The sequence below is a fragment of the Pelecanus crispus genome, chromosome 5 (genome assembly GCF_030463565.1).
Source record: "Pelecanus crispus isolate bPelCri1 chromosome 5, bPelCri1.pri, whole genome shotgun sequence".
Lineage (NCBI taxonomy): Eukaryota > Metazoa > Chordata > Aves > Pelecaniformes > Pelecanidae > Pelecanus > Pelecanus crispus.
In genome coordinates this window covers 50755510-50782484 of record NC_134647.1, presented here as the reverse complement: position 1 = coordinate 50782484, position 26975 = coordinate 50755510, and the positions used below count along the sequence as shown (strand labels likewise).

General features: G+C 40.2%; 1 protein-coding gene across 5 annotated transcripts in view; it reads right to left on the bottom strand.

The window, feature by feature from the left end:
• Nucleotides 1-7993: 7993 nt before the first annotated feature.
• Nucleotides 7994-26975, bottom strand: part of EDEM3 (ER degradation enhancing alpha-mannosidase like protein 3) — a 31194-nt gene continuing 12212 nt past the window's right edge. For 3 of the 5 annotated variants that reach the window (XM_075711715.1, XM_075711716.1, XM_075711717.1), the window contains 14 exons: nucleotides 25757-25891; nucleotides 25053-25158; nucleotides 24364-24461; nucleotides 22904-23029; nucleotides 22244-22327; nucleotides 20636-20719; nucleotides 19940-20064; nucleotides 19269-19434; nucleotides 16604-16758; nucleotides 15676-15829; nucleotides 14974-15168; nucleotides 14043-14208; nucleotides 13364-13549; nucleotides 7994-11817 (listed from right to left, as the gene is read on the bottom strand). In XM_075711715.1, coding sequence (XP_075567830.1) covers nucleotides 11411-11817; nucleotides 13364-13549; nucleotides 14043-14208; nucleotides 14974-15168; nucleotides 15676-15829; nucleotides 16604-16758; nucleotides 19269-19434; nucleotides 19940-20064; nucleotides 20636-20719; nucleotides 22244-22327; nucleotides 22904-23029; nucleotides 24364-24461; nucleotides 25053-25158; nucleotides 25757-25891 — 2187 coding nt within the window. In that variant the 3' untranslated portion in view covers nucleotides 7994-11410. Of the gene's footprint in view, nucleotides 11818-12452; nucleotides 12501-13363; nucleotides 13550-14042; nucleotides 14209-14973; nucleotides 15169-15675; nucleotides 15830-16603; nucleotides 16759-19268; nucleotides 19435-19939; nucleotides 20065-20635; nucleotides 20720-22243; nucleotides 22328-22903; nucleotides 23030-24363; nucleotides 24462-25052; nucleotides 25159-25756; nucleotides 25892-26975 lie in introns of all 5 variants that reach the window. The other 2 variants (XM_075711714.1, XM_075711713.1) reach the window with 2 other exon arrangements.

The window sequence follows — 26975 nt, the reverse complement described above, 5'->3', positions numbered from 1 at the left end:
GCCTTGTGCAAATAGATGTTACCGCATATAGATGTTACGGTATCAAGGGTAAAGAGCAGCCTGGAAACCCTATAGATGGATGGAGAGGATGGATAGGTAAACAGATACAGCTGAGAAACCAGTCTGCAGACCTTGGCCAAATACCCTTGAAAAGATTTATCAAAGCAGCCAGTTAATTATCTGACTACTAATACTGCTGTTTCCTGATTCTCACAAACCTTCCTCTGATACTGGACTTCAGCCCCAAAATTATACCATCCAAAACTTAACATTAATTTCTTCCTTTGCTTTCAGTCAGAGGGTTAGGGTTTTTTTAATTCTGTCCCTGCTGGGACCCAGAAGATTCAGCTCTGTTTCCTCCCCTGCCACAAGTCTTTTGTGGCCATGGATGGGCCATGCAGAACACGGGTTGACTTACGGTGCCTCTCCATCCCTTTATGCACAGCAGGAATAGCATTGCTTTCCAAATCCTGGCTGCACAGGTGAAATTTTCAGCCCACGAGTGCCCTCATCGCATCATCCCTGTGTGCACTAGGACGGACCGTGACCTCTGCAGCCAGTGGAGTTGTGCATGGTGCTGCCACACGACACAGCGGCCATTGCTGTAAGAGAAAGGTGGTAGTGATAGGCAATATTGCATGACTTTTTTTGCAGCGTGCCTTTTCATAGCTGTGAGAGCCCAGGCTGATGACTGCCTATGAACCACAACAAGTATTTTAAAATCTGAATTATGAGACAAGAGTGAATGGGTAGATGAAGCACCAGAGAGGAGGCGTGTTTCAACTCTGAAGACATTGCCATGATCGTACAAAAATTAGACTGAAGATAAATATTCGGTTCTCAGCTATTTCAGTTTTATCAAGTCTATAAAACAATAATTACCTGTCACTTTGATTTTGGAGTTGGCAATGACTCAACTCCAGATCGGCTGGGCTGACATGCCAGGTCTTCAGGGTAGGAGAGCCTTCCAGCTGGGTCATGTATGCATCCACCAAGGAATTAATTTAATACGACCTTTAAACAAAAAGAGGTGATTGCCAGTTGCTGTTGGCACTTCTGTCCCACTAACAGCTTTGGTTAGCATTGCTGCTTCGCAGGTGACAGTCCATGATGCCACGTAGGCTTCATGTCCCACATGCACGTTTTATACTTACATTTTACAACACGTTCTTCCACATTGGCCATTTTCCCTTTGTTTTCTAAACTGAGAGCTGGCAAATTTGAGCTCTGATGGCCCATCGGGTGCCTTCAGCTCCCCAGTGTGGGGGAAACCTACTGCACCTCCACGTCACATCAGCCTGCGGGGAGCAGTGGCGCAGCTTGTCCCCCATTCCCTGCCACCTGCTGTCACCGATGAAGAGCACCAGGCTCCACGAAACCACATAGCCTGCATAATCACCTCTGTAAGCTTAAATTTTCTAACCCAACAAAGGTTAAACATTCTCCAAAGCCAACACCATCTCTAAAGCTGCATGAATGCAAGCATGCATCCAGCAAGAACATCGGCCCCCTGTGCCAAGCAGGATGGAGAATTTCTGCCTTTCAGCTGGAAGTGGCAAATGAATTATGGAGGTGATCCTGTATCTGCAGGGAGAAGACACTGAAGTGGAAGGATGTCAGCAGGGTCAGGGCTTGCCACAGCATGTGGAGGGGCCAGCAAAAGCCGACGGGGGCTGATACAGCCAGAGAGTGCCTGCCTGTGGGATCATGGCAGTGCCACAGATGTCCCTCAAGAGTCCGTACTGGGACCAGTACTATTCAAGATCTTCATCAGTAACACAGACAGTGGGATTGAGTGCACACACAGCAAGTCTGTGGATGACACCAAGCTGAGTGGTGCAGTTGATTCACTAGAGGGAAGGGATGCCATCTAGAGTGACCTTGACAGGCTGGAGGAGTGGGCCCATGCAAAGCTCATGAAGTTCCACAAGGCCAAATACACGGTCCTGCAACTGGGCTGGGGCAATCTCCAGTATCAGTACAGACTGAGGATGACTGGATTGAGAGCAGCCCTGCGGAGAAGGACTTGGGGATGTTGGTGGATGAAGAATTGGACATGAGCTGGCGATGTGCACTTGCAGCCCAGAAAGCCAGCCGTATCCAGGGCTGCATCACAAGCAGCATGGCCAGCAGGTCGAGGGAGATGATGCTCCCCCTCCACTCTGATCTTGTGAGACCCTACCCCTAGAGCACTGCACCCAGCTCTGGGGTCCCCAGTACAAGACAGACGTGGACCTGTTGGAGCAGGTCCAGAGGGGGGCCACAAAAATGGTCAGAGGCCTGGAACAGCTCTGCTATGGAGAAAGAACATTGGGGTTGTTCAGCCTGGAGAAGAGAAGGCTCTGGGGAGACCTTATTGCGGCCTTTCAATACTTACAGGGGGCTTATAAGAAAGATAGAGAGACCTTTTTATCAGGGCCTTTAGTGATATGAGAAGGGGCAATGATTTTAAACTAAAAGAGGGTAGATTTAGATTGGCCATAAGGAAGACTTTTTTTTACCATGAGGGTGGTGGGACACTGGAACAGGTTGCCCAGAGACATTGTGGATGCCTCATCCCTGGAATTGTTCAAGGCCAGGCTGGATGGGGCTTTGAGTGACCCGGTCTAGTGGAAGGTGTCCATGCCCATGGCGGGGGGGGGGTGGAACTAGATTGTCTTTAAGGTCACTTCCAACCCAAACCATTCCATGATTCTATGACTCTATGAAACCAGTGCCCTGACTCAAATGCTGTGTGGGCTGTTAGGGAGTCTGAGCAATAGTCCCATGTGCCAAAGCAGCTTTTATCTGTCTGGGGTAGCCACAGTCCAGAGGAAAATAACTAGCACTTGTACTCCAGGAATATCAAAAGCTTTGTCTGCAGCCAAGGTCAGTGTGCAGTAGAGACAATTTTTATGGCATTCACTGAGAAAGCACAGATTTGTTGAACTTCCTACCAATGTGGCTTTATGGAGGATGCTTTTGGGAGTGTTTAACATTAGAAGCCCCTGCTCTGGGTCCTGTTACTGCTGGGAAACTCTTCAGGCTGAAATGTTTCTCTAGTTTAATTCGATAGATGTTTGGGAAAGAGGACACAAGGAATGCAGGGATGGTTTTGGAGGGGCACATTATCTGTTTTACTGCTGGGGAGGAAACTGTCAAGTCAACCATCCAAAAAGTTGGGTAAGCGCCAAATGACAATTGATATTGCTGTTATTGTGCTGATGTGGCAAAGGGAAAGAAGTCCCAGCTCAGGGGAACTGCAAAATGTGAAAGTTGGTAGAATTCAAAAAAGTTCATGTCTTTGCTTTAAAAAAAATATTTTTTTTTTTTTTTTTAATTTAGCATACCTCTACCCATGACATCCAGGTAAATGCTCTCTTTGAGCCTGAAGATGGCAGAGTCATCATCGTCATCTTCATCATGATGATCATCTTCTTCATCGTCATCATAAATGTGTGGGACTGTGAACCTGCTTCGTAAGAGCCAACTATAACACCATTCTCATGGCCAGGCAACATCTTGGCAGTGTTGTGAACACCAACAGAACATATTTTGGGGAAAACTGTTCTTTTTTTTTTAAAGGTTTGCGTTATCAAAGCTGATGCTATTTAAGCTCAGCAGTTTCATGTGGCAGCAGGGCCAGGATGGTGCGGAGGACCCCACTGATGACTTTCACCCTAATTACTGAAAAGCTGATTGAATGAGGAAGCCAGCCCCGGGGTGTGGTGAGCTCTAGGCTTGAGTTCATATCTTTATGATGGGTTTCTGCCCATTGCTGATTTATCTGCCAGCTGTCATACAGCAAAAGGAGAAGCGTGTGATTTCTTCCCTCTCAGAACAACTCACTTCCTCCCTGCTGCTCTGCCATCCTGGATGGTTTCTGTTTCAATCAGGAGACCTGAGCTTTTATTTCAAGCTTTGTTAATAGTGGCAGCCTCGCCTTAATGGGTCTGTTCGCAGGAGGTGTTGCTTGAATGGGTGTTAGCCCAGCATGTGATGCAGGGCTGGAGTGTGGTACCCTGCTCGCCCAGAGCTGGAACAAGCAGCATCCTCCATCACTGCAGACTTCCTTTCCCCCCAATAAGCCTTCAAGGTGTGAGTTGAATAGAAAATTTGCCCCCTCTATATATATATTAAAAAAAAATAAATTTTGAGACAAAAAGTTCTCAAGTGCAATTGCTGCGAGAAACTAGAAAGCTACGTGTGGGAACTGAGTTATATTCTCGGGTTTTTGGCATTCTGCTTTTGTGTCTATTAATAATCCCCCAGAGTGAGTCATATGGAGATGCATTTATTCACTGAGTTGGAGAGAGCTGCTACCCAAAATAGCAGCTATGTAATATTTTATGATGCTGTAATGCCAGTGCAGCGAAGATTGACATCATTTAACAGAGATGCTCTCTGCCTGGCAATCACATAACCTGTGTCAAGCCCAAAAATAAATGTGGAAAGCCACATGCTCAGTTACATAAAACAGCTGTGAGAGCCATTCCATGTCGGAAATGCCTATTTGCCCTTCCCTGTACATCTTTTGCCTTCTCGGTCCCTTATGCCTTTCTAAGCCTTCTTTTCTAATTTTCTTAAACTGGAGCGTGAGGAGTGTTGGGCCAGAGGAGGGATGGGGAAATGGCTTTTGCTGTGGAGGGGGAGGATCATACACCTCTCTAACCAACAACATTTACTTTATTACCACCCTGCTGCCCATGAGGAGAAGAGGTCCGTAGAGAAATCCTAAAATGCATCAAATTCAGTACGACCAGCTCTAAATTGCTCATCATTTCTTCTCACCCACGTTGCCCCTCCACCAGCTCCATGTGTCCCTGCGCAAACCTCCGAGCATCCCCCTCAGCCGGGGCTCATGCCCAAAACCCAGCGACTCCTTCCCATCCTGGTGCTCACAGCCTAAAGTGCCGCGAAGGCAATGACAGCACCTGATGAAGGGCTTGAAGGCAGAGAAATGCTCCAGTAGGATGTTTTAAGGAATGGTGAAACTGGTTTTCTGTATTTATTCTCATTCTCTGCCCTGCACTGCTGCCATCAGGTCTGTCCTGGTGTCGCAACCAGCAGGGCACCCGAGTCGTCACGGCGTGGTCCCGGTGCTCCCCGAAAGCATATGTGGTACCACCGAGTACTCTCCACACTTTTTTGCTCTATTTTGGCTTAAATGCCTCTGCAGTGTCATGTCATCATGCTGTGCCCTCTACCAAAGGATTAATAAAGATGAATTTGCTCATGCTGGGGTTTAACAGCTTGGGTGAACTTTCCCAGGCGAACAGTGTTTTATAAGACCATTCCAGCTGGAAACGTTTATTAACATTATCTTTTTATGTAGCACTTAGGATGAAAAAGGGACTCCCGCCACCAGCAGCTTCAGGCTGATGTGAATGATGGGCCTTGGGACCAGCAGCAGCTGAGACTGAATTATTTTCAGAGCCACTGAAGTCCTCCAGCTTCAGGTGACCTAACTGGAAAGTGGAAATGTGAAAATGGAGTAATGGCCATCAATACAACTACTGGCATAAGTAATTTTTAAGGATAGTTTTACTAGGAGGTGTGATGTACTCATGCCACTGTGCTTCCGTTAACCTTTGTGCATCCGTGTGATGAGTTTCCCTGCAGAGCAGGAGCATCAGGAACATGTTCAGAGCCAGAAGTAAAAATTAAATATTCCTGATTTCATGTTATAAAGGAAATACAGAGAGGGGCAGGGCTGGGAGGCACCCTAGCTGTTAATTTTGCATAATATTTTTGCCTTTTCAGAGGCTATCTGCAATGGGAGGGTGACTCCTTTTTATGCCAAAGAGCATCTGGGCATCGTGGCTGGCAAGGTGGTGGAGATGGATATGGAAAGAGAAAACTAGATCCTCTAAGGACTGCGGGAGGGTATTGCTAAGAGAGAACATTGATTCCCGTAAGACAGTTTTTTCCCCTTTTTTTTTCAATAAAATTAATGCAGTTTGCTGAGGTTTTGCTCCAAGATCTCTCCAGTTACAAGAGAGAGATGACTTTGCTGCTGTTCGTGGCTCTGCTCCAACCTCCCAAGCCCCCCCATCCACCATCCGTGAGGCCTCAGCAGCAGGGAGGGCAATGGGTTAAACCCTCCTGCACCAGGTCTCAGGCTCTGTTTTCTCACAGTGAGCATGTTGCCTGCCTGAGAGGACTGTGGTTTTGCAGAATTGTTGCTTCCTCTAAGCAGCTGCACCCCTCTGCCCCCCATGGGCAGCACCATGGGTGACCCACAGCCATAGGTTGGGTGTAGGCACTTGCAGAGCTTGAACATCTCTGCCTGGTTTTTGGGTGTCAGTTCAGCACTTGGTTAATGGGCAGGTAGGAAAGAAGAATGTGAGCAAGGTAGGGATGGGGCATCCCTGCAGGAAAGGCAGAGCAGACAGGAGGCCACAATGGTTCTGAAGGAGGGTGGGAAAATGCGAAGGGATGCAGCCGTGAAGGCCTGCTCCATTGCACTGGTGATGTTAGTCCTGAAAGGTTTGGTCTAAACCCCCCTGCTCCCTCCCCAGCTTAGCCCTCACCCACAGTCAGCCACTCCGAGGAGATGCCACAGAAGAGCACGACGCATCTCAATGTACTTGTCTGCTCGTACCAGTGCTCCCTTTTCCTCTTGCCACCTCTGTCTCTTTGCATGTTTCCTTGTGGTAATCTTTATTATTATTTTAATCTTTTTGGCAAAACCCCACATTTGCACTGGACACCTCAGCACATTTCTCAGTTTGCCCATGTCTGAGACATGCTGCCCTGCACGGTCTGCCCTGTTTGTCTGCCCAGCCCTGGTAAAATGTGGAGCCCCCAAGTATGACAGCAGCTGCCAACGCAATTGCAGGGTCAATAGACAGTAGAAATCTATTTGAGGAACACAGACTACTCCCAAAATAAATAGATGCAAAGGAAGCATATGGGGCTTTTAAGTGTGGTGTTATGTACCCCACAGACCAAAATGCTTTTTGAGTATCCCAGCTTCCAGACCCTTCAAGTCCCTGAAGTCCTGATGTTCCCAAATCAGTAGGTTGAAGAAATTTAGCACTCCATGCACAAGGCTGGTAATGGTTTCCATTTAATATCATAAACACTGCTGAACACTTGAACAAGGACTTCAATTTAGGGCTCCTGCACCTTTTATTTTCTTAATCCTAACTTCCATGGAGGAAAAACTCATAGCAGTAGAGGTGTCAGACAACAACTGGTAACAGGGAAAGGATGATGGAGTATGTTTCATCTGAGACTTACCTAATCAGGCCCAAGGGAGACCTGATGCCTTTTGAAATGGGGGGGAGGGGAGGGGCAGGGAACAAACCCAAGATCAGAAGTAGTCATACTTAAAGTGAACTTTTGAGGATCTGTATTCTCAGTGCAGGAATGGATTTAAAAAAAAAAAAAAAAAAGCCCAAGTCATAGAATAATAGAGGTTGAAATAGCCCAGTAAGAGCATGCTGCTGAGAGCCTTTCCAGTCTACTTTCCATTTCACACTGAAAAGGTGGTGTTCTGATTATATACAGTATCTCTGTGTTTGGCCACCCTCACAGTGAAAAGTTATCCCTTATTTCAAAATTCCCTGCATTGCGTTGTGGCTGTTGCTTTCGCCCATCGCTGTGCACTTCTGCACCCTCCCAGCAGGGAGGCTGCACACCCGCGTAGCCGCCTGCGCCACGGGAACGCAGCGAGGGCCAGCCTTCAGCCTCTCCTGCAAAGCTGCTTCCTCGCCCTGCGACAGCCAGGACAGGGCTCCGTGCTCCCAGATGCAGAACTTTTCCAGGTTGCCAGCAGCGCTTTCTCCTGCCTTTCAAAGACCCTGGATAGCAGCACTGCTTGCCAGGGTACCGACTGCTTCTCCAGGGTGATAGTTGGGAATTTCCCCTCATTAAGGTTGCTAATAAAGACATGGGACAGTTTTAGTGCGACTACCAGAGGCCTTGCTAAAAATCAAGGCAAACACAAGTGGCTGGACAATTTGGAAATTAGTGTCAGTTTAGCACAGCTTGACCAGAATATTTACATTTTATTAAATCTTTACAATCAATTATAATCAAGTACACAATTATGTACACAGATTATATACATTTTAGCCCAGACTTTTACATCACAGTACATAGTTGCCCTTAGAAATATTGTATACACTTATGACCAGACAGTAAAACCCAACAATAGTGTTACAGCACCTGTTATTACACATCTTTCATAAGAAAATATACGGCTGTAAATTGGGCTGGCTAAAAAAAAAATCTTATAAAATCTGAACATACAATATTTCATTCACAGAATGGGTTTTTTTTTTTTTAATGTTCTGACTGATGCCTTTTGCATAAGATGTCCCATTTTTAACCTCTCAACATACACTTATTCATGCCTAACGCTACACCTTCAGGTACGCTGGCAGGAGGAGGAGAACCAAAGCTGGGCTCATCTTGAAACTTCATTAAGAAACAGTAAATGTAAACAATTGAGAAGATTCCTCTAAGATCAAATGAGAAATTAATTGGCTGATCTGAATTACATGGCATGGAATAAGTGCTAGTTCTAGCTGTGACTCCTGAATTCTTCAGTGTTCAATACCATACAAGTAACTGTACAATACCATACAAAGAAAGAGGCGATTACTGATTAATGATGTATAAGCAATATTTCACATGGAGGGAGCTGACTTCTAAACATTTAGGAAGAACACTTACTCCCCTCTCCAAAAGACTTTGTTTTTTTGATGAATACATTCTTTTTGCTTTTTAAGATGACAGTGACAGAAAATTGAATTATTTTCAGAATAATATGAAAAGGTTAACTAAAGCCTTTTTCCTCATAAGGAAATACAACGTGAAAATAACCTGAATAAAACTTCCCCCCCCCCCCCCCCCCAGTTTAATCCTCTTTCCCCAGAAGGTCAACCTTACCCGATTCAGTTCGGTAAACAAAGCTATGGCTCTCATGATGGTTTCAAAGGTAAAGTAGAACAAACTGAAACAAAAAAACCCACAACCCAAAAGGAAGGAGGCAACAGTTATCTGAGGTAGGCCACCACCAAAATGAAGCTTCAAATCCATACGGAGTTCTCGGATCATTCGAAATCCCTTAAAAGGAGAGCCAATGTCTGCTGCTTTAGCAACCGATATGGAAAAAGCAGTTAAAAATGAGCTGGTGGTGGCAAGGAAAGTTAATCTTTTAATAAAGTTTTACATCTACACCTACATTTTCAGCAAGTAAAAAAAAAAACCTTTACTTGCTATATTGACAGTCTTAACATAATGACCAGAGAGCCTCTATAGCTATAAAAATAATTCTATTTCCACCAAAAGAGCTAACGAGTATGAAGATGTAGTCCATGTCGAAGAGCACAGGAACAAAAATGCTCCTTTTGTGGCACTAAGCACTGACAGATCAAAGGAATTAGCGTGAAAATTTCTGATCTGCACCTGATGGTTTTTATCCCGCAGCTGACTGCACTTGGCCACATCGCTTCGAGCCTGGGCACTACCAGGGGAGCGCAGTGTCCCACGGGTGCGGACCGGGGCCCCAAGTAATGAAGGACACTTAAAAGGCTCCCATGATCAAATTCCTTACATGAAGAAACTCATGTAACAAAAAACATAAATAAAAAAAAATTCTCAACTGAAAAGACCCAGCTGCTTCAAGCCCTACTCATTCAGTCCAAACCTCCATACAGTTATTTGTGCAAAGGAATTATAACTACATTTAAAAGCTCATTTATTTAAAAGGACACTTATTCACTATTCCGCTACCACTTCATTTCCTCCTTGAAATTACCTCCTACTCTAGTGATTTAAAGTTATCATTCAGTTTGTGGATAATATTCTGATTGACTGTCATGCTCTCAAAAGGTGCCTGTGCATTCTGATACTCTTGAAAGCAAGTGTCATTAAGTATACATGTATACAACATTTGCCTGGGATTTCTCCATTCATACCGTACAGGAGTATACATAAATAAATACAGTATGGCTGTACTAATTAACAGTTGCATATTCAGCACGCATAATTTCACCAGCTAAATGAAAGGTGCAATTCAGACTGGGGTTTTTTTTCTTTTTTTTCATTGTAAAGATGAATATAAACCTTCATTTTTAGTCTGGTGCAGCATATAGGCAGTGTTAACTTACTCTAATATAAAACAATTCTTCGAACCACAATTCAGTAAAAGCAGTTTATATAAATCAAGTTAATTAGTTTTTGGCAGTTTCTTTGGACACAGTCAAAACTTCTCTCAGTTGTTTAAACATCCCCATTTTTATTTAAATAATGTTTTTCATAATAGGGATAACAAATTAGGACTCACACTTACCTGTAACAAACTCCTGAAGCCCAGAACAACATACCAGTCATCCTTGCAGTTCACGCCACTGTACTTTGAACTATGGACCCAACAGCCAAAATTGTTGCACTTCATTACTGGTACTGGCCTCATTGCCTTAAGTATCACATGTATAGAAGTTGCATATAAAAAGAATGACAACAAAGTCAAGCTGTTAGAAGTCAAACTTGTATAAAAAGGAAGATTTTGTTATAGCTGATCTAGTTCTGTTTAGTGTCCTTTCAGAGAATATTGCCAGTTTAAATTCCATGTCTCAGGGTAGATTTGAGTTTTTCAGCCTGGAAGGGCAAAGGAAAAACCTGTAACTCAACATTTACCTTGTCCACTTGACCGTAGCCTTGAGCACAACTTTCCTAACACACCGTGAACCTTTATCTGGCAGAACCCAATAGAGCAAGGCTGTCTTAGTTTCCCTGATGGAACCTGCTTACAAAGTACACATTGCCTTTGGTTGATATGGTTTCTCTAGTTGAAAGTGGAGCAGAAGGGAAAACTCGCATGTCATCATGGTCATTCTTCATGGTAACAGATGGAAGGAGTGATGAGCAACACTACTATGTCTCAGTATGCTATGTCAGGACAAAATCAAACTGCTTCTAGCTGTGTCTCAAAGACACAACAACTGGAAACATACTTTCACCTGCTGCTATCAATGAAGGCTTCCAACTCAGTGAAACCGCACCTTTGCTCCAACTAGAACAGTGGCTGACCTACTGCCTTCAAGTGCTCTCATCGATAACTGTTACGTGGTATGTTAAGCCCACTGCGTTCAACTTTTGCTTTCCAGAGACCAAGAGAGTGTGACCTCTCGGAGCCTAGAATGCAGAAGTTGGGCTTGTTCCCTGAATGAGCTTCCTGGGTTACAGCACCATGCAGTGGAGCCAGACAAATGCTTCAATTGCACGTTCCCATTTTTAAACAGGAAAAATTAAAACAATACAAAGAGCGCGTGCTGGATTTCTATGGTAGTTTCCAGGTGAAACCTGGTTGCTCATCACAATACTGAATATGTTTTCTAGTTCTCAGATATCAGGGCCTCACTTCTACCCAAAGAGTCCTCCATTTGTTTACTAACAAATAAGTTATTATTACAAGTCATAGCTCATCCTTTTCCATCATTTCAAATGCTTCTATATCTTCATTCCAGTCTGCTAATATGGATTCCATAGGTTGGACTTTATTATCCCAGTTAACTTTGGAATTTGACTCTGTCTCAGTCTTTTGTTCCTGAGGCTGGTGATCCCCTTGTGTACATGCTGGCTCCGGAGCACTAGCCTCATCGGTTCCAGGGACATAGGAATCCTGATTTGAAATGGAAACGCTCTCACTGTCTGTGTGAGCAGGAGATAAAGAAGCAGGGTCAGTAACATCAGAGTTTTCTCCTTCTTCAGGTTCCTCACTGACCGCACCAACATCCTGAGATGCTGAAGTAGCTTCTTCTGAATTCTGTTTATGTGAATCGTTTTCAGATAATTTCTGGTCCATATTCTCCATTTCCAAGTCTTTGAGAGGGGAGAGAAAAAAAAAGTTTTGAAAAAAGCCACCTAGGAAGGCAACATTTTATTATGTATTTCAAAAGCAAGGTCATTTCCCTTGGCCTTATTTCCTCAAGGAAGTGCGGACTTACCATTGATATGGAAATTTCATGTTATTAAGGAACATATTTTACAGAGGGAGGGAAGGCATTTAAACACATTTTAAATGAGGGCAAACAATATAATGAGACTAGTTTTGGTTCTTCAAACTTGAATAGTGACTTCTGGGTCAGTGCTAGTTACCATCTTTCAGTCTTAAACAGATACCCACTACATGCACTTAACTTTAATACCAGATTTTAAAGCACTCCCAGATCCACCAGCATCCCACTTCCAAGCAAGTGGGAGACACTTTCGTAAGTTGACTGAACTGTGAATTAAACAGAGCCAAAGCCAAAACCTCCCTCATCACATCCCCACTCAAAGCAACTAACATACATGTCTCAAGTAGTGATTTATCTTGTAACTTTACAACAGCTGTCCGATTTAACCATGCAGATTTCTTTGGAGTTCGATGTTTATACCTAGTACACAGGACACTAATATTTCAGGACCTCTAGGGAGTTCAACTGCATACACCATGTTTAACACGGGATACTTACTGCTATCAATAATGTAGTTTGGAATCATTTTACCTTTAAAGATTGTTGCTGGGATTCCAAACGGAAGCACAAGGAGGGGGGAAGAAGCAGATACGCATTACAAATTCTCAAATGCAGAGCTATCTTTTGTGTTTAGTATTTTGTTAGAGCATCTTAACCATAGTTATAAACAGGAGGAATTTGCAAGCAGCTATGAAGAAACAACACTGTAGCTTTCAGCATATCACTTTTGCAAATGTGCAGAAAATAAATGCTGGTTTACTAGAGATACTTGTTCTTACACAGTCTGCTTGGACAAAGCAGTGCTATGAGGAAGGCTTACAAAAGGAAAACCTCGAAATTTTCTGCCATGTGCAAACATTTTAATTGGGAATGTATTAGCTTGCAATTTTCTTGTATTATACAAGAAAAACTGCAAAAACATCTGAGGTCAGCAGCCTTATTTCTCATGACAACCACTTCTCTTTAGATAGCCAACATAGTTGTAACAGTTGTCTCTTTCCTTTTGGGTACCAAGAATGTCACCAGGGAGCTTGATAGCAGAGACACATTCACAATGTAGGGCACTGGAAACACTTACGCTATTCCTGACACTACTTCAAAGCAGATTATGACAAAAAACGGTTCAAAAGGAATCCAAAAGGCTGTATTTTCTCATTAGTCAAACTGACATTCAACTTATGAACAGCACTTCTGGATGTTAATGTTAACTTGGGGGGGGAGCAGATTATGACACATGTCAGATAATGGCTTTCTTCTGAAAAAAAGTATACCAATATCAAACAGAAAACTAGAGCTACCAAATAATGTGTTTGCACCTTTGGGTAGCAATAGAAATCATTATTGTACATTTCACATTGTGCCACAGCACAGGTGGAAACTAAATTTGTATAAATAACCTCTAACCTTACCTCTGTCTTTTGCTTTATCAGAAAGGAGCACCTCCACAGTCTCATACTCCCGGATTGCATCCAGTATAATGTTTCCTTCCTTGTTGAAGAGGAAGAGCATGGGAATTGTGATATCATCTGTATTCTTTCCATCACCGGCCATTTGGAAGAGAGGAGCTGTGTCACTACTACTTCCCTCATTGTCATCTAGCCAGATGCACACAAAAGGAAAAGCAAGTAAACCTCCTGTTAGCTTACAACTCTGAACTTCAGCAGACTTTTTGAGCAGCTTTCTACTGCCCAGTCAATTAAGAGGATCCCAGGCATTAAATAGTAAGTTGGTTGTAAAAAGCAAAAGGCCAACTTGTGTACTTGTTTTCCTTAACATTTTCATTTTTATCTGAAGTCTTCCTCAGCAGTTAGTAGATAGCACTATTTCAACACTCAGTGATCCTTAAAACAACAACTTTTAATCTGCAAAAACAGTGACAATCACCCATCCCAATTTGTTCTGCTACACTTTCTGCACAGAACTAGACAAAACCCAAAACATTTCTTCATCTTCTGAAAGCACAATTTCTGTGCTGGAGTACTGGCATCTCAGAGAGTTTAACAGCTTCTAATCAGCTTTCCAGTATCTTCCAATCTGTAAAATACAGGTTACATTTACACAAACAAAGAATTTTTTTGGTTTTTTTACCAATAACAATGCCTCCTATTGCTCCAGCTTTTTGAATGTTTCGGGCCTTTTCAGCAAACATACACTGGCCTCTTTGCATCAGAGCAATTTTCTCTTTCACTGCTTCAGGATTAGTGATCTCTGAGCATCCATTATATGGCTTAATGGTTGCAACAAATCCTCTTGTCTGTTTGGAAAAACAAAAACAAACAGAAAGAGACAATTGGAGCACTAGGTTCAAGCTTGCAAAAGATTCCTAAGCATTTTCATTTCTTCAGTTAATCTAATGCATTTAGTGTTGTCTTCTGCCAGTGCAGGCAACCTTTACCCTGAAGCTGGAGTTCTAAGAAGCAAAGAATGACCAAGTGAAAACCTAGTTCTCATATTCAGTGTATTTTGTCTATACCTGTGAACTGTTGTCTCTGGAAAATTTTCTTCTGTGAACTGCTAGTCTGAAACTCCTCTTTTGGGCTGTATCTTGCCCAAAGTCATTGGGTTTTCCTACTGCTTCCAATAGGGACCATTGCCTCTGTGATATTTTATTTTTCCATCTAGATACAGCCTTTTTTATAAAAGCTTGTGTAAAGCCTACTCTAATTCTAAAAGGGCTTCTGCAAATTCATGGCTGACATGGTAGGGTAACACCTCTTAAGATATGCACTGCAGATTATATAAAATTGTTTCAAAAATTATACTATGTATGCATTTTAAATCCTAAATCATGACTGATTACTCAGGAGCAGAGCATGGGCCACAGACCCATAAGCCGTTCATCTAAAAAGACTGTCACTGCTGCTGTTCTGTGCGGCACCCTGTCATTCTAACCACTGTAATTAATTGATCACCCTCTAGCCAGCCACCCTGAAATAGTACCAGTACTGTAAAATTTAGGCTTATGTAATAAGGAAAGTAACAGAAAGCTAGGAACAGATCACATATACATCTTACACACCCCTGCTTTGTGTTTGGATAAGTCCATCCCAAACTGTGCGGGTCCAGCAGTCAAGACCACCCTGCCAAAGAACGGATGGGAAACAATTTGAACAGCACGAGGAGGTAGCTGTTGCTCTTTTTGTTGCTGACTGGAGAGTTCAATCATTTCCTGCATGAACCGTAAACCATCTTCAGCATCAAGTGAACTTGCTGCCTGAGTAGTAAAGAAAGAATAGAGTTTCTTTTTAAATGTTTGGGAAACTTGCGGGGGAGAGGGGAAATTGAAGTTATGTTTGCTTGGGCCACTGCTACAAAGATTTTAAAATACAGAATGGATGCTCACTGGCACTCATTCACTATTTCAAATAAGGAAGTTAAATTTTTAGCACCTCTACTACACAGAAGACTAAAAACATATAAACATATAGACCTCCTAAACAAATGGAAGTATCTCACTCTGAAAGCTAGTATGTTCAGATAAGATGCTGTTAGCTACATCACTTTGACATGAACAGCCTCTACCTAATTTAATGGAAGATTAGTTAAAAGTGTTGCCGAGGCAAAATATTAACAAGCATCAGCCTGCTAAATACAGTTGCATATCCAGCTCATGTGCCTCCTTCCACAGTCTGGTTGTCCCTCCTGAACCTTTAAGTGTCAGATATCATCCCTAGTACGATTTTACTGAAAGTTTTCAAAGAAAGTACTATCCAGGTCTTACTTGTGCTGCATGCTGTACTAATTGTACTCTTCCATCTTTCAGATGAATCAAACTGACTCCCATCTTTTTCAGTATCTCCAAGTGTTCAGGATTACTGGCCATGAAATCTCTGGCTCTCAACGGTGGTTTTGGTCCGCTTCCCAAACTCTCTTCTCTGCCAAAAGACGTTAGAGAACAAGGCTTTAAAAATGAGACTATTCTTGAAACATAACTCTCACATTATACCTACCACCACATGATTAGAATTCTTTGGAATAAAGCTGAGTACAAGCTTCACTAGAATGCAACTTCTCAGTCAAACTATCTTTTCTAAAAGTTGTCAATATCATTGATAATTTTGTAGTGAAAAAAGCACACACAATGTTGATAAAACTACCATATGCTATCTCTCATTTTTAAATAATCTGCATTATTGTAAGACTGACTAAAACCAGTTTTCCTCAGAATTGCTCCTCAGTTTCACTCATAAAGTGTAAATATCAAAGAGGTGGTCAGAATGATAAACTTCCTTGGCTTTAACAGACTGTCCTAAACTCTTCAAAATAGGTGAAGTTATGTATGGCAGTATGATTTGCTCACTACAAAGAAAAGCTGCAGAACTGTTGAAGAGACTACAGAAACTAATTTTACAAACCAAAGAGACATATTTCCTGTAGTACCTGGGCTACAATTCCCACTTGGACTATGTGGCTCATTAAGCTCCTTTTGCTTTGAAAGACTCACTAATTTCTGCTGGAAATGAACTAATTCTTGCTGATGATGACAGAGAAAGTGTAACTGATTTTTCCTGTAGCTAGGCTATCCATTCTAAAAGGACTCCAGACTCAAGCAGAGCAAGCTCCAATACACCTCATATTTCTCCTTCCATGCATAACAGACTATTCCACTCACTCCTACACTAAGAAAAGACAGAAAATATTTATCTTACGCTCTGGAAATACCCCTAGGACAGCTCTTATCCACCACATTTTTCAAAGGTTCACGAATACTCTGAGCAAACATAGGGTCATTTGGGAAAAGAATCTGGGTATTCGGACAGGTCCAGTCAAAGTTGCTGTCATCCAGCTCTGTGTATTCTGTAGTCTAAAATGAAACATACAGACCACCAACCTATTAAAAATGCAGGTTACATTTGCATACAAAGCAAAATCAATAGATAGACCTACCCTTAAATAATCTGTGTATTCAGGACATACAGCAGCTGAATGCAATAAACATCCTACAACCACAGTTTCCAGGAATGAAGAATACATCCTTCGTTTGTGCCACACCTTGCAATAATAAAGGGTGACCAGTGCACTACAACCCCTTTCTAGGGATAGATAAATACAACTCCAGTTCCAATTTGTAAGCTACCAAACTTGTATTCAGTTTCTAGAAATTTTTTGCAGAAACAGTTAATCTTCTACTGGCAAACGGTACTCCTCAAACCCACTCACGACATAGTTAGTGCCTTGTACTTTTATGTGCTGGACAACCAGGGGAAGTAGTTACGATTTCATTTGATATTGCCTTTGTGCTGAGTGGACCAGCTGCAGGCCTTGGGTAATTCTTGCTTCGTATTACTAAGAATGTCGCATCTTTTCAGATGAACAAAAGATTCTCCTCCTCAGGAGCCATACAGACTTGCAAGTCTGAACGGGCAAGGATGAATCTATATGTAATTCAAGCAATCTCCATTTTCAGAAGAGATGACAGAGTTAACATTTGCACAAATCGCTGTTTTGTAACATGTCAAACCATAAGGAACATGTATAGTGATTTGGAGCCATATTTAGCCTGTTCTTAGTTTTGCAAATAACTGGCAAGTTAATTTTCTCATTGATAAGAATTAATGCAGTCTTTATCTACTTAGAAAAAAATGTGTTTGCAACATATTAGCTAATTAAAAATCACATATTTAAAGGCTCCCTAAAAAACAAGACCTAAAAGGGTATCAGTTTACTGGAATAAACACTTTAAAGTACCTATGCTTTTAGTGTGACAAATAGTAGTCACATCACTTAAAGAAGGTCTTGCAAAAGCACTACAGCAAGCATCAGCGTAGTAAGACACAACCTTTCCTGTTTATGAGAATAAATACAGACAGGATGTTGGGTTGTTACTACCAACTATCGCACAGACATTTAGGCTTTTTAGCACTGTGTTTATATTACAAATAATTTACACATTCCATTTTTGCTTATAATTTCCCCCCCCAACAGATAAATTCCATAAACAGTGACACACTCTTCTTCACAGCCTTTTAGCCATTTAATGCATTTTGTTGACACCGTTTTCAATAGATCTTTCTTACTTGTATTATGCATGTTAGCAGCTTTGATTTAACAAAGAGCTTAAGAAAACTGCATTTGAACAATTTATCCTCTTTATTGGGCTTTTATTAACATTTGCTATTCTCAAGAGAACTACATATGTCAGGCCAGCACTTCACACAGCATCAGCTGTGGGAATCCTGCCTGTCTCAGAAGTATCAACTTCTCATGTTGGGAATGAAAGTTATATAAAATGCTCCTTCAGACCCTTCAGAGAACTACTTTCATTGTTTAAAAAACAGTCTCCATTTCCAAAACTCAAAGATGATAAATGTTCAAGGAAAGAACATTTCAGAGAGGGTGCAGGATCTCTACCATCAAGGAACATAAAAAACCAACCCCCCCATTAAATGTATTACCAGTGTTAGACATTAAAAGCAAATAATAAAATTTTTTTCACGATCTAATATTAGAGTCCATAAACCAGAGTGCTTTCTACTCAATCTTAAGATTTCTCCAGGACACACGGCTTGACACACAACATGAGCATTTTCTTCTGATCCAGTCACTATTGTAAAACACACAGTAAAGGGTAAAAATAGAGGCACATTAACATAAGAGAACTTAGGTCCCTGATGCCCTAGACACCCCTCTATTCACTTTCTCATGCATTTCTTTTGCTTGCCAGTAGTATTACTGCCTTAAAGATAAATTATGCCACCATATTGAGCACAAAAACAAGAGAGATGAGTATTTATGATGTTTCACAGCACAGCTGTATTACTATAGGTTATTTTGGAAGATTAAGTAATTTGTAAACCCATAAATGTTCTCACATTTACACAATAGATGCCTATTGCACAGACCAAAACGATTAAATATTCCAAAAGCTACAGCTGTATCTTGTCAAACTAGCTTTGTAGCAGTCTCAAAAAACCTCTCAAAATTTTCCAAGGTTTCGTGTAGTAAAATCAGCAACAAAAACTTAGGCATGCTGTTGCAAACATTTCCGAAAAAGTAATACAAAAGGTGAAGATAAAAATATCATAGTGTGTTCTTTTCAAATTTATAGAGATGGGGAATGATTTTCTTTTTAAATACTGCTAATATTCCACAGCTTTTTTCTCAAGATTCAGTGGTACAGAATCCAGTCATGAAAACATTATTCATACTCATGTGACTGTCACTGTTAATATGAAGAAATAGTTCATATTAAACAAAGTGTTAAAACTGGTGCACTACTACAAACTATGATTTTTCTTCCATTTCCTCTCATTAAAAAAAAGGAACTGCTTCAAAGCACCACTAAAACTTATTTAAATTTGAGCTGTTACTTACTGTATTTTTTTTAGAGATGGTTTGGTTTGTAGTGGAAAGCCAAAGTGGTAATAGATGAGCTTCTGTAGTGAAGATATAATCTTCAATGTCGAAAATCATGTCTTCCTTATCAGCAAATAGCAGGTAAAGATATTTAAACATCTCGGCCAGAAAGAAAGAGTCCATTCTATGGAAAAAAATGAATGTCCTTTAGGAAGATCCCCTTTTTTCTAAAACATCAGTAAAACAAATACTCATATTGCTCCATCTCCGAAGACTTCATGACTATTACTGTTGAACTGAATTCCATAAGCATTCCTTCCACTTGGAAGAAACTATGTTTGGAGGGAAATGATTCAGCATGTTCAGTACAAAACAGCTGAAGAAACAGAAGAAACAAATAAACCTCTTTACAAACTTCTAAATTTGAAGTTTATTTTGTTTGAAAGTAATTAATCTATTGCTCTGAGACAAATGAAAAGTTGTTAAACTAAAAATATTCTTATGCAACAAACTATAAAACTATCGAAATAGTTTATAGACTACGACAAATGGGTAATTTAAGACTTGGTTATCAAACTGAAGACAGACAGCTACTCAAGTCAATTAATTCAATTGTATAAACAGGATAACCAGATTTTTTTGGTATAGTCTTTTTATGAAAAAAAAAAAATCATTGCAAAAACTTTTACCTGTCTTCATGACTTCCTGTACGAACATCCTTCATTGCAGCAAACCCACAAGGTACTCTTGCATACTTGTTCAAGTTTTCAATGAGTGTTTTTCCTACTTCTAGATAGTAAGGGTCCCCAGTAGCCTATAAAAGAAAAACAAACAAAAACCAAACCCAAACATATTGGTGCACTTAGACTTACTGTGCAATTAGCAGCTTTCATTTTCCTAATGCTAATTTATTGATTCCATACCTTCTCAGACACCAGTAAAGTCTAATTTATTAATAGTGCTAAACGGTCACAAGAGAGACTTCCAAGATACTACTGCATTACCTTTTATGGATACACAGATAAGCACATGGAAATACTTACAGAAACGCAAGACATTTAGGCACTGCTCTTCTCTGCAAGGTACAAGTGGCTTTAGCTCTTAGTCTCTAAGATCTCTTAAAGAGAGATCAGCAACACCTAAATATCTTTAAAAATATGGGCCTTCATCACTTAACATTTTTATTTCTTTCTAATTCGAGGTATAACACAAAATTCCTAGAACAACTTTTGATAACCAATACTTTCATCTTATTTATATACAGAACTGGCTCCAGCAGATAAAATAAGCTACAGATACACCACTCATTCTATACTGAAACAAAACACCGAACTCTAGGTGCTAGACAAAGTGACCAAAAGTCAGAGGAATGAAAGTGATCTTACCTTATACAAGAAGTAAGTGCTTTCAGCAAATTCAGGCCTTAATGGATGCTGAGCCCAGTGAACTCTAAAGTCTGTTGTGAATGCCTGCGTAAGAAAAAGAACATTAAAATAAATGCAAGAGTGAAAGCCAAAGACAGGTTTATTTTGAATCCTATGTTAACTGTATTACAACAGCTAAAGTACACAGCAGTGGAGGACTGAAGGCCCCAGCATCAATCTCAGGAGGCTACAAGAACCTCTGTCCTGTTAGCACATTTGTGGCCAAAACCTAAAACAGTGCTCTATCCCACTTAGTATGAGTGAGATTTAAGCTTGTGTTAGGGCAGGAGTCCAGACACCACCCAGTCTCTTGACAAATGCCCAGCAAGTGGAGTGCTGGCGAGAGGTGCCAGATGAGAACTTGTGCTCCAGATGCAGGAGGCAGCACACAGCCACCAACTGCTCCCATCAGCACAAGCACACAGCTGCTGCTGCAATCCAATCACAGCAGCCTGGTGAAGGGCTGCTACATAGAGATGACCCAAGCTTTGATGAATACCATTTTTGCAAACACACCAACCACCTGACACTTCCAGTGCACTGAACTGTCATTTCAGACTGACAGATGGTAAGCAGCTGTTTCTAACATAAGAAATACCACAGACTAGAAGTCAGTTATCTAAAAATTTCCTAGTCTATGTATTCGCTCTTAATATGCACCGGCAAAAGCCACTTCTGTGATGGCTTACATGCACTACTAGTTCCTACTAGCTAAGTCTTTGCTAAAGGGAATGGCATATTGGCTTAAATACAACTAACTGATCTTTCAAAGTTTCCTTTGTAAGTACAATGCACTGAAAAAACAATCCAAAAACACCCTAAAGAGCCAAATCATACCATTTGAAAAGCACTCAGAAAAATCATTCCAGTGCTTAGAGAGCATTCTTTGGTCTCAATTTCCACATTGGGTGAATGCGATGTTAATTAAAATGTTCCCTAACAGAAATAATCTTACACCAGAGGAAAGTCAAAATTACAAATAGAGTCAGAAGCTTTCTCATATATTCTGGGTCATCACTGAATAAAGGCACACACTTCACCAGGTAAACAAGCTTTTCTGTGCAGAATTAACTTGCTCAAAGACTACATTTGCAATAGCTACAGATAAGTTTGTGTACCGACTTTCAAGGACATTATGCAAAATTTCAGAACATTCTCTCAGAACAAGTCAGTCTTTAGTGTCTTTCCTTGGGTTAATTAAGATGACTCTGATCTTTAGCGTTAATGCTATTACATTACTAAGCAGCTAGTACTACATGTGCTTATACAAGTTTTGTATACTGAACTGACTCAAGGTCAATTTTGAAAGGCTGAAATATAAAGTCTAAGCAATTATTAATAGCAGCAGCTTCCTATTATTGTGTTAATTACAGCACAACTAAAGGAAAAATATTTCGTATCCAAAACACAGTTATCATACATGCAGAACTGTAAATCGCGTAAGAATGCTGTGGAAACGAGCCTTTGGCTTTAATGACACATACACCTCCTATTTCTTCAAATGGATATCTGAGACTGCTCAAATTGAGATAAGAATCAGTTTACACGATCAAAAAATTACCACCTTACCTCTGGAAGAAAGTTATGCTTTTTTATAACCTGATACAGCATCTCATGAGTTTCAATAGCAGGTCTAATATCACCCTTCAACACCTAAAATTCAATAATAAAATTAACACTAATTCACCATGCATAGGAATAATATTCAAAGTTAGGCACACTCACTGTGTTCATGTAAAGCTACAGACTAATTTCTACATTTCCAACAGATACATACTGTAAATATTACCCCCTTTCAGGGTAAGCCACAGATATTCCATAAGAGCTTTTTAAGCAAAATCAGTGAGCCCATTGACACTACTGCCTATGTAGAAAAAGGATCTCTATCATTTACAGAGAAATGTCGTGGAAATGTGATTTAGTTTGTCTTAAAGATGTAAATGGCACACAGGCTACAAAATTTGTCACTAGACTACTAAAAAGGCAGCTTAATTTGAGTGTTTTCATGACTAGGAGTGAAGTAAGCACATCATACAGACATACTTTTCGTGATACTGAACATGGCCAGAAATGCACAATAACTTGCATATCATTAAGTGACAGGAGGAGTGAGTACAGAAATCCTCATTCAGTATTTTTGAAAATCAAATTACTAAGCTTGACTTGTCAATTATATATCCAGTCTACTTAAGCGTTTACTTACATCTGCACATGGATTTTAAACCTTACCTGCAATCCAGGGAAGAAAGCTAGTAAAGAATCCATCCAGGTCCTAGCATTTAGCATCGGTTTATGAATATGAACATCGAGAAGAAGAGGTGGTTGGCTAATGTATCTCATTATGGCATCGTAGTGCTGAAAAATGTCAGAAAAATCATGAGTTTATATTACTAATACACTTTACAAAGCAGACACAGATCACCACACTGTGGCATTTTATTTCAATGGAAGAACCAGTACTACACTCCCAGTCATTATCACATTTGGCAATGCACAGTAGTTTCTAGTTTTGCAAACTAAAAAGAAGTAAATACTGCAAAGCTCTACAGTATTACACATGCAACACACATCACCTTTTCCAAGTAATACACATACAAAAAAGTATATTCAGCAGCCATGTGATAAACAAGTAACTATCACAGTTAAAGATTCAGCCAAAACAAATGTGCCTTAAGTACATGCTAAACAAAGCTGAAATTGCTTTCTCTGAACAAAAGAATTCTAAAGCAAATACATTTCAGGAGGAGAAGGGGAAAAGGAGGTACGAAACAACCCAACAAAGCAGCTGGACTTGATGGCTCAGAACTTTAAAACCCACTAGCTCCATTGTCAACTTGCTGACTTCCAATTCTATACTCCCCAAGACAGCTGCCTTTCTTGTTTTCTGAAGCACAGAAGGTACAATCATGAGCACATGAGCCAAATCGATAAGAAACAATTAATAGACATAACTGAGGCAAAATATAGTAATGGTGGCTGCAGGTTAGGAATATGAAATAATCATTACACTTGTCTTACACAGTATTGCAACAGGCCTTTAGCTGCTGATTTATTCCAATTTTAATACTGCTTATGATATAAAATCATGCTACATGATATAAAATCATTTTATGATAGAAAATGTTTTTATTGAACATTGCCATTTTCAAAAGAAAGAATCCTCTTATGAAACAATGATGCTGATGAAGTCACAGTAATCTTACAAATTTAGTAAGCTAAGTGTGTTTTTCAGCTTATAAGTATACTTAAATATATACTGGGCCTTGTGTGTGCAATGCAAGATCCAGACTTGGATTTTCAGATTTTTTTTTGCTGCTCCAGGACAGAAAGAAATTGTACCATGGCTTGTAACAAGAGGCCCTTATGTTGTTTTACAGAAACATTTGCAGTATTACACTCTCCAAGGTGATCTTGAAATACAGCTTCTCCTGTATACTGGAAACATGGAAAAAAGGTCCAGAAGATTCTGATTTTCATTGAATGGGGTTAAAACAGCTGCTCAAGTGACAGTTCACCTAAGCTTAGCAAAAAATTGTATTAAAAAGGGCTGGCACTCGACACATTAGAAGTCACAGAAATTCTGCCAAAGATCTCTTTGTAGGCTTCACAGTCTAACAGCTGACTGACAGTACAATTAGTCTTAAATTTGTCTTACAGAAAGCACAAACCTGAGCAAGGTGTTAACTTACTGTGTTAAATCTTTCTAGGAAACTGTCATCTCCCAGCAAGACATAGGCTTTTAATAAATATTCATAATATGAATCTATTCCGGCTCCAACTCCACTGTCTAGAAACAGCAAAAAATGAAAAGGTGGTTTTAGTTTAAGTAGCTATATGGATATTTTCACAGGGTTTCAATTTGATTTTAAGAGCTCTTTCAGTAAAAAGAAAAGCCTCCTCTCTAGAATTAAGGCACAGATGGATGCAGAGACCGTACGTCTATGCTAAAGGTTTTGCAGTATCAGTGCACACAGTAATATGAACAGACATGCACTGAAGCCAGTTGTTTCACTTTTCTCATATGAAAGTATTTCTACTGGCTGCCATATACAACCACAGTCCTATTTATATTTTTCCTGTGTACTTATAGTAGAATCTCTGAAAACTTATCCCAAGGCATTCCCCTCTCAGTATTAAAGTGAATCAGAGAACAGTTTCTTTGCAATGAATAAAACTAGTTTCTCTACCAAAACACCCTTTCAGAGCAAAGCCAGGCTTCGTTGTAGCAAGTTTCTCCAGCACTGAAATTAGGCAACTCCATGTGCCTATCCCATTAATAATTTTAAATAGTTTAGGTAAGTCTGTTGGGTGGGTCAAGGTTTTTTTTCTTGCCCAAAACCGCTTGTGGTCACTGATTCCGAGTCAGAATACCACACACCTTTGCGGACCCAGTCTCCAGTGTGAATGTTAATAGTAACGCCCACTAAATTGCTGCTGCGCTGTCTCTTTTCCCAAATAAAATCAAGCGCTTTCCGTGCATATTCCTGCAACAACAAAAAATGCTCATTAAAGGAAATTATAGAGAAACACAGATAGTAGAGACTGTTATTCTTTTGTCTGTTGAAATTAAGATGCTATGAAGTAACAAGACGTTTCATATCTAACAACTATATAACTCAGTATTACATTACATACACTTAAATAATAGGACGTTCAGTCCACATTTTATGTAAATAGTCATTCTGCTGCTGATTAGAAAGAATGAGCTTGACTACACAACTACTTGCTTATACGCAAAGAACAAGTATCCCATGTTTCTTCTTTCTAGTCCTGACCCCTCTACCCAGAATCTATGCAAGTATTATCCTTCAGCTAGTCTTCAGTATATTTATCTTGTTTACTTCTCTATCACTGTAACTACTTTCAACCAAAACTACTTCCTGTGTTTTTTAAAGTCAAATTAATGCTTTTAGAAAAAAAGCCCACAAACACAAATCTGAACACAAGCAAACATTTTGTGCAGAACAGCTAAGATACACACCCTTTTGATAAACTCAAAGTTATTTTTCCAAAATTACAGAAATGTAGCAGAAAGTTAATTAATACTTAATCCCAAAAAATAAGGTATCATAGAAAGCAAACCTCAAATATAGATGTTCCTGTGAATCGGCTTAAAGCTGCAAACTCAAGGATCAAGGTACCTGCACAAGCTGTACAAGTATCAGTTTCTGTTCCTGTTCGTGCTTCTGGATGTCTTACACCAAATTTTAAGTTAACCTAGAGAAAAGTAGATATTATCATCTTTATTTTTACTAGCTGAAAAGAATTTACACTCCCGTGATAGGTCTGTAAAGCAACTATATAATCTATGCTTTTTCCAAAGGCAGCGGGGGCAGGGGGAATCACATGCACCCCTTTAGTTTTGCTCTGCTTTACCACATACTGTCAACTAAAACATGCACATGAAATTATCCAGAAGTATCCAAAATACTCAACACTCCAAAACAAGGACTGGCCCAATTACCTGTTGCCTGGTTCACTGGACATTTAAATAAAAGAATACCACCCTGAAAATCTAATTCTAGAAAATTATTTACCAGCAAACCAGAAACTCCAAACATCACAAGTGCTCATGGAAATTAAGCTTTGTAAATATCTCACTATGCCTGGCTCCAGAGAATACCTGCTAGATGGACGCACTTTTGTGGCGGACATGACATAAATTACTGCATTCTGGAGAGGGCCCTCTCAGCAGAAGATTGTCAAACTGTGAACATTATGAATTAGACATTTGCACTAGAAAAATGCTGATTTACTGAGCCTAAATTTTTAGTTTATGGGAAAGCTTCCAATCAAAGCCACATCTCACAAACTCAACAGATGATATGCACGGGAAGTAGTTTTCTGTCATTCAAATAATATGTACCATGCTTTGTTTTAATTTGATGAAAGTTTTTACATTGAGTATTTTTAGATTACAGCTACCTTTGCCCTCTTAAAAAGATGGATGTAGACCATCGAGATTAATCAGTTTTGTACTAAATTCACAAGCAAGTGCTTGCAAGTTGCTCTTTCACTGTCTTAGTGAGAGATATATACCAAACCAAAAATTACTCTCCTCAGGCACTTAGTGGTGCCTATAGTAGCAGGAAGCAAGAAATTAGTAGACAGTGATTAGACAAGATTTCTGCAGTTACTATTTACCCACAACGATGTATACTGGAATTTTCAGTCCTCTGAATCCTTATGTTTCCAGTTCTGAAACTGTATTTTAAAATACTAGGTAGCATGTATTACAAATAAGCGATTTATTAGCTTTTGATTTTCTGTACACTTAACAAAAATATAAGTGTTTTTAGAA